The following is an 8,513-nucleotide window of genomic DNA, read 5'->3' as shown; positions in this document are numbered from 1 at the left end:
CTGAAAGGAGCCCTGCTGATGTAATAACAGGGAAAATCCACGTCCCCACTCCCTTGTGAAAGGCCCTAGAAGTGATGGGCTGGGAAATGCTGATTGCACGTGGGCAGGAACGCTTGTCTAATTGCCTTGCCGGGGCCCTGCACGGCTGCTGGGCAGGTATGAAGCACAGCTGGTTTGTACCAGCAGAGGGTGGAGACAGGCTGTTTGCCTGACTAGTTGAGGTGGGACAGGCACTTGCCTTAGAACTCACATGCTTCCGAATGGAGGAGGAAAAAGTCCAGTCGCTGAAAAGCAGACTTACCGTGGGCCTACAGTCTCCAAGTCCAGACCACCCCTGAACGTAAGTAGAAGACAGGGTTGTGTGTGCCTTCCTTTCAGGTCTTGGGAAAGCCCAGAGGGTGGTAGTTGCAGGGTTTCCCAGGAGAGAATTCCAGGTGCAGCCAGGCCTTCTCTCTGTGGTTTCAAAATGTCCCCTTCTATTTGTCTGTTTAAAAAGCTAGTTCTAATGCCCAGTTTTAAATAAAATTACTGAATTTAATTTGGTGAATGAGTGCCAAAACTTAATATTTCCTTGAACCAAATAAAATACAAATTTCATATGGCTCAACCTGGTAGAAAGTTAATTCATTGAGGAAGCATGATGATTGTAATACTCAACATTAGTTTCTAATGAGGAAATCACCTTCCAAATGAAAGTAAAAAATAAACAGATCCATTTTAAATGAGTGAAGATGTCTACGTTCTCTAAGTGAGCATGTGATTGCCTGTGTGTCTGCAGCAAATGACAAGGAAGGAAACAATTAAAGGGTTGAGAGAACTGAGCAGTGGGGTGATGTTACAAGTTTCTGCTTTGGAGGCATTTTAATTGGGTCTGCTCAAAACACTTGCACATTATTTTCTAGTGATTGCCCAGTACACATAGCACAAAGTGGCTACTCAATCAATATTGCCTGAATGAATTAGCAAACGAATAGGTGAATTGTTTTTTCTTTCTTCTTTTGGAGATATTTTTGCTATAGGGCTATGCGTTCACTGGAGACATAGGGACAGACAAAGAAAGAGAAAGTGAGAAATCGTCCTCCAGGGGGGATGGCCACACTGCAATCCCTTCTCCTCCATTCTCCTCCTGAGATCCTGGGTATATGCACACATGAACCTGGTGTGAGTTTCAAGTCACCGGGTCTGGGAGTGAACTATGATCAGCCACATGAGAATACAGTGTCTCAACCACCATGCCACCTGTTGGCACTCAATAGGCGAATTTTAATTGTTCTGATGCGATCTTTTTGTCTTTTTTTTTGGGGGGGGGGAGGTTTTTGCTATAGGGCGTGTGTGCTCGCCAGAAAAACAGAGACAGAAAGCAAGAAAGACAGAGAGACAGAAAGTGAGAAATCACCGCTAGGGGGGATGGCCACGCCACAATCCCTTCTCCTCCATTCTCCTCTTGGGATCTTGGGCACACACGCACACGCGCCTGGCATGAATTTAAGCCACCGGGTTTAGGTTCAGCCGAACCGCAGTCGGCTACATGGGAGTCCAGCCACACAGCCATTACACCAACTGCTGGTCCTGGCAATCTTGCATTAGAAGCAGGAGACTCAATTCTATTTCCATCATTTGGCTTCCAAAATTGGGTCTTTGGCAAGCTCTTTCCTTCCCCAGCCTGTTTCCCCACTGGATTAGACTGATAATCTATGGCTCCAGCTCTAGAAATGTGTAATTCTTTAAAAAGTGTCGGCAACTTAGTTTCTCTGAGTGGGAAGCGTTAAGGGAGTAGGTCTACCCTGCACGTGTTATGGGTTCTCATGGGACAAAGTTGGATGATGTCAGTGAATGTATTGGACTTCTCCATGAACTGTGTGAGCACCCTAGTTATGATGGTAATTAATCAACAATATCCTCACTTTCCCTTTCTCTCTCTCTCTCCCTGTGCCTCTCTCTGGTCAAATTAAAATAAGCAAATAAAATAATTTTAAAAAAAGGGGGGGCCGGCAGGCGGAATGGTGGTTAAGGGCGCTGGACTCCCACATGGCTGACCACGGTTCAAGTCCTGAACCTGGCAGCTTGCTTTCTCACTTTCCCTTTCTCTCTCTCTCTCTCTGTGTCTCTCTCTAGTCAAATTAAAATAAACAAATAAATAAAATAATTATAAATAAATAAATAAATAAATAATGTCACTAAGTGAACCCTGTGAAACGATTCCATTGGGTCGTTGGAAAAGTCTTGACCCATGTTTGCATAGATAAAAATAGAAAAAGTATGTCATGACTTTTCCAACGACCTAGAAATGGTCTCGCATGCACACCAGTTTACATGATTATCGATTCTTTGGCCCCGACTCTCCATTTTCCTCAGCAAGAAAACTACTCTGCCTTCATAAAAATATGTGCAGAAGTGAAACTGATTTGATGAAACAAGTGTTTAGAGTAAAAAATATAAAAACCATATGTTGTTGAAGAGAAGTGGATTTCACGCCTCCTCATGTTTGACACTGAGCTCTGCTGTCACCAACAGTGGGAAACCAGCCACACTGGATTTCCAAACTGAACACAATTAGAAACAGAAAATACTGACAAGCAGCACGCTTCAAGCTCTCTGGCAAACAGGCCCCTTTTGTCACTCCGTTTGTATGTACACATATATGTGTGTGCTGGCATTAGCTCAGAGACGCAGTGACAAACTTGTTTTTCAGAAGTGTCTGCCAGCCTGGAGGTGGGGAATGAAAACACCAGCCCGTTTGGGGAAAGAAGACTGGGTGGCAGGCAGCAAAAGAAAACCCTTCAAAAGTAATTTTCCACGATGTGACTGCAGAGAGAAAACATTTCCCATCATCTGGCTTTTGAGTTTGGAGAGATGAGCAGACAGAAAAAGCCTCAGATCTTCCATTTTACAGATGTTTATACACTTTGGTCTCTCCTAGTCACCACCGGCAAAGTTCTGAGGGCTGCTGAGCACCCGAATCACCATGGGCAACGAGAACAGCACCTCGGACAACCAGGTGGGTGTCGGGAAGCTTCTCCTTGAATCGCACAGCTCTCTAAACAGACCTTCACTGGACTCTTTTTCCCAGCATCTCATCTCTGCCCAGGAAGGACGAAGATAAGACACAGTCTATGCCTAGGTACTTGTAGACATAGATGTAGTTTTTGTAGGTGTTTCCCACTTCATTTTCAGATTTATCTTATGGTTAAGGCTAGCCCTAGTTTTTATAAATTATGAACACTAGTTTTACTTTTTACTCTGTGCTTGTAAAATGGACGTAAAGAGAGAGTCTGACAGTTTTTCTTAGATCATGCCCATCTATAAACTTATTTATATGGATTCAGTGGAGATGGTTAAAATAAAACCTTTTCCACACTCTTCCCCAAAATAAAGTTATAGCCACTTTAAAAAAAACCTATCAAGGTTAAGCAGATTAAATGAGAACTGTGGTTCTCGTATTAGACAAAGATTTCACCATGGAAATAAGTACTTTTTAACTGTGCAGTCGACAGAGATATTAAATACAACCAAATTTTGTCACTATACCTTTTTAAGTTTTTTTTTTTTTTTTGAGAGGTTTTTGCTATAGGGTGCTTACACTTGCCAGAAAGACAGAGAGAGACAAAGAGACAGAAAGCGAGAAATCACCCCCCTAGGAGGGATGGCCATGCCACAATCCCTTCTCCATTCTCCTCTTGGGATCTTGGGCATCCACGCACATGCGTCTAGCATGAGTTTAAGCCACCAGGTATGGGACTTGAACCACGGTCGACTACATGGGAGTCCAGCGACATAGCCGTTATGCCAACTGATGGTCCAGCACTATCCCTTTTCAGTTTAAGTTCTTGTTTGTTTGTTTGTTTGCTATAGGGTGCATGCACTCACCAGAAAGACAGAGAGAGTCAGACAACAGAAAGCGAGAAATCACCCCTCCCAAGGGGTATTGCCGTGCCACAATCCCTTCTCCTCCATTCTCCTCTTGGGATCTTGGGCATGCACGCACACGTACTCGGCATGATTTTAAGCCACCAGGTCTGGGACTCGATCTGCGGTTGACTATATGGGAGTCCAGCAACATAGCCATTATACCACCTGCTGGTCCCAAGTTTACGTGTTTTAACTTAATGTTCTGTTGAATGAAATCAGGGAGACACTTTCCTATTTATCTCACAAAAAATGAAAATTTTAGATTAATGATATTGAGGTCTTTGAATGAGAAAATTAGATCTAAACGCCAGCATACTGCACTTCATTTTACTTCTGCCTTTTTCTTCTCTACAATCTTTTCTAAAGTAGGAACACAGGAATTGTCAAAAGAAAAGGTACAAACTTCAAGGTCTTTAGGGGCAAGCAAAAAATAATAACTATGTTGAACAACTGGTTGTGAGGCATTAGGGATAGGTGGGCACTACGGCAAACAAGAAGGTTCATGTCCCATTATCTAAAGGAGACAGTATTGCAGGATTTCCCTGTTTCTGTCAACAATGTCATAAGTCCATTTTTTTTTCCATGAAAACTTAGTTTTTAAATTGAGCTTTTTATTTCGAAATAATATTAATAAATTCAAATGCAATTTTTATAAATAATACAGAGAGATCCCATATACCCTTAACCTTATTTACCTCAAGGGTAACATCTTGAAAAACTGTCATATGATATCACAATCTGGATACCGACGTTGATACAGGCAAGATTACAGATCATTTTCATTAGCAGAAAGATCCCTCTTGTTGCCCTTTTATAGCCACACCCACTTTCCTCTCATCCCATCCCTAAACCCTGGCAACTACTGATCTGTTCTCTATTTCTATAATTATGTCATTTCAAGAACGTTATGTAAGTGGGATCATGCAGTACATGACCTTTTAGGATTGGCTTTTTCCATTCAGCCGAGTTCTCCTGAGAGTCTGCCAAGTTGTTGAGTATATCAGTAGATCATTCCTTTTCATCACTGAGTAGATGTACACACAGATGTATCAACAGTATAAGCGTACCATACAGTTTGTTGAACTGTTCACACATTGAAGTACATCGGGGTTGTTTCCAGCTTGGGGTTATTACAAATAAAGTTGCTATGAACATTTGTATGGAAGTTTTTGGTGTGTGTGAGTATGCATTTTCAGTTCCCTGAGATAAATGCCCAAGAGTGCCATTTCTGGGTCATATGACAGTTGAATGTTTAGTTGTATAAAGAACTGACAGACCGTCCCCCAGAGTCACTGTACCATTTTACATTCCCACCGGCAAGGCATGAGTGTCATCTCTCTACAACCTGGTCATTTGGTGGGGCCACTGTGTGGTATTAACATTCTGATGGGAGTGTTGTCATATCTCACCGTGGTTCTAATTTGCATTTCACTGATAGATAATCCTGTAGAAGAGCTCGCATGTGTTTATTTGCCATCTATGTATTCTCTTTGATGAAATATCTGTTTATGTCTGTATTCATCAGGGTTCTTAAGAGAGACTAATAGGTTATATGCATGGATATAAGAGAAAGGACTTATTAGGGGAATTGCCTTATAAAATTATGGAAGCTGAAAAGTCCCATGACAAACTATCCGTAAGTTGGAGATCCTGGGTTGCTGGTTGTATGGCTCAGTCCAAGTCAGGAGGCTTAAGAACTCAGGGGCGGTAGGACTAGGGAGATGTTAATGATAGTATAAATCCTGGAGTCCAAAAGCCAGAGAACCTGGAGTTCTGATGTCCGAAAGCAGGAGAACAAGTGTTCCCAGCTCCAGGAAAGGGACCAATTCACCTTTTCTCTGTTTTTGTTCTGTCTGACCCCCCCAGTTGATTGGATGGTGCTCGCCCACACTGAGGGTGGATTTTCCCCCATTTAATCCACACAGACTAATCCCTAACCCTTGGCAACCCCACACACCAATTCCCTCTGGAAACACCCTAATAGACACACCCAGAAATAATGCTTTACCAGTTCTCTAGGTGTCTCTTAATCCAATCAAGTTAACGCCTAAAACTAGCCATCTGACAGTTATGATTAAATTACAATAAACGTCTGGATGTAGATTTGTGTGTGGGCATAACTTTTTGATTCTTTTAGGTGGATATGAAGGAGCATGTTTGCTAGCTCATATGATATGAATATGCTTAGTTTCGTAAGAAACTGCTAGACCATTTTCCGAAATAGCCGTGCCATTTTGTATTCACAGCAGTGAATGAGAATTTGTGTTGCCCCACATCCTCATCAGCATTTTGTGCTATCAGTGCTCTAGGTTTTGGCCATTCTGTAGGTACATAGTGGCCCACCATAGATTTTTTTTTTAAAGAGAGATGATGATGATGATGATGATGATTACTATAGGGAATGTGAGCTTGCCAGAGAGACAGAAAGAGAGAAATCACCCCCTGGGGGGATGGCCATGCCACAATCCCTTCTCTTCCATTCTTCTCTCAAGATTTTGGGCATGCATATACATGCACCCAGTTTGAGTTTATGCTGCGAGGTCCAGGACTTGAACTGTAATGGAACATGGGAGTCCAGCAACATAACCATTATGCCATCTGCTGGTCTCACATCACTGATGTTTTATTTTGTATCTCTCCAGTGAGGAGATCTTTTCATATGCTTATTTGACATCTTTATATCTCCTTTGGTGAGATATCTATTCAGGTATTTAGCCTATTTTTAAATTAGGTAATTTGTTTTATTATCCTTGAGTTTTATAAGGCTTACATATGTTTTGGATAGCAGTCTTTTATCAAATGTATCTTTTGCAACCATTTTCTCCCAGTCTTTAGCTTTTCCTCTTATTCTCTTAAAGCTGAGCTGCATTTTTTGTGTTATTATTACTTACCTATGAATGTTCATCTTTCCAGAGCCATTCATTGAAAAGACTATCATTTCTCTATCAAACTGCTTCTGCACCTTTGCTAAAAATTAGTTTATGTGGATCTACTCCTGTGTTATCCATTCTGTCCTTTCGATTGTCTTGATTACTGTAGCTATGTAAGTCTTTAAATCAGGTAGAGTGATTTTCCACTTTCTTCTTCTTTTTTTTTTTTTTTTTTTGAGTTTTTTGCCATAGGGTATGCATGCTCGCCAGAGAGAGGGGGGCTGGGGGGCAGTGAGAGGGAAAGTGAGAAATAACCCTCTGATTCCTTTAAGAGGAGATCTTAAGGATACATACCTTGAGCCAATGCCACTCAGCAGGCACATGTGTTTAAAAATAATAGAAAATGGGTCAGCAAGTGGCATGCTGGTTAAGGCACAGTCTCTCACATAGCCAACTATAGTTTGAATCCCAGACTTAGAGGCTTGCTTTCTCATTTCCCCCCCTCTATAGTAAATAAAAATAATAATAATAATAAAATTATTTTAAAAAATAATTAAACTTGGGACCAGCAGATGATGTAATTTTTATGTCACTGGACTCCCACGTAGTTGACTATGGTCTGAGTCCCAGACCCAGAGCTTTAAAGAGCTCACGCCGGGCACATGTGCATGTGTGTCCAAGAGAGGAAAATGGAGAAGGGATTGTGGCGTGCCCATATCCCCTTGGGGTTGACTTCTCGTTTTCTGTCTATCTCTCCGGCTAATGTGTGCACCCTATAGCAAAAGATTCTCTTTTAAAAAAATAATAATTGAAATTAATTGCCAACATTAAAAAAAATTGTTTCTTTACACGCTCTCTTTTAGAAAATGGAGCAGGGGACCAGCAGGTGGTGTGGTGGTTGGGGCACTGGACTCCCACATAGCCAACCACATTTCGAGTCATAGACCCAGTGGCTTGAAACTCACACTGGGGAGGGGTGGGTGCATGCCCAAAATCCCAAAAGGAGAATGGAGAAGGGATTGTGGTGTGGTCATCCCTTCTGGAGGGAGTGATTTCTTACTTTCTCTCTCTGTATCTCTCTCTGTGTCTCTGGTGAGTGCACACACCCTATAGCAAAATCTCCCTAAAAAAAGAAAATGGAAAAGGACTAATTCTTTCCTGATTCATTTCTCTGATACTAAAACCAGACTAGAAAAGTTTGGAGAAATAAATATTTTTAGACACAAAAATTCTCAACAAAATATTAGCAAATCAAATCTAACACATACATAAAAATAATTCTATATCATGACCAGGTGGGATTTGTTTCAAATATCCAAGATTGGTCGACATTAAAAAAACAATATCGGGACCAGCAGTTAGCCTAATGGCTATGTCACTGGACTCCCACATAGTCGACCGCGGTTTGAGTCCCAGACCCGGCGGCTTAGACTCACGCCGGGCGCGTGTGCGTGTGTGCCCAAGATCCCAGGAGGAGAATGGAGAAGGGATTGCAGCATGGCCATCCCCCCCTGGGGGGTGATTTCTCGCTTTTTATCTCTCTGTCTCTGTCTGTCTGGAGAGCACATGCACCCTATAGCAAAAACCTCTCTAAAAAAAAAACCCAATATCACCCAATGTATTCATAGGCCAAAAAAGAAAGATCACGTGATGACATCAATTTATGCAGAGAAAACACTGGACAAAATTCAATACCCAAAGTAAAAACCTGCAGCAAACCAGGAAAGAGAACTT

General features: G+C 41.8%; 1 protein-coding gene across 1 annotated transcript in view; it reads left to right on the top strand.

Moving 5' to 3' along the window:
• The first annotated feature begins 238 nt into the window (after nt 1–238).
• Nucleotides 239–8,513, top strand: part of TACC2 (transforming acidic coiled-coil containing protein 2) — a 239,069-nt gene continuing 230,794 nt past the window's right edge. Inside the window, 2 exon segments of the mRNA XM_027770124.1 lie at nt 239–340; nt 2,921–2,998. Coding sequence (XP_027625925.1) covers nt 2,966–2,998 — 33 coding nt within the window. The 5' untranslated portion in view covers nt 239–340; nt 2,921–2,965.

This window comes from Tupaia chinensis, unplaced genomic scaffold (assembly GCF_000334495.1).
Source record: "Tupaia chinensis unplaced genomic scaffold, TupChi_1.0 Scaffold000113_1, whole genome shotgun sequence".
NCBI classification, from domain to species: domain Eukaryota; kingdom Metazoa; phylum Chordata; class Mammalia; order Scandentia; family Tupaiidae; genus Tupaia; species Tupaia belangeri.
The sequence above is the reverse complement of the archived record's forward strand: the minus strand, read 5'-3'. Positions and strand labels throughout refer to the sequence as shown.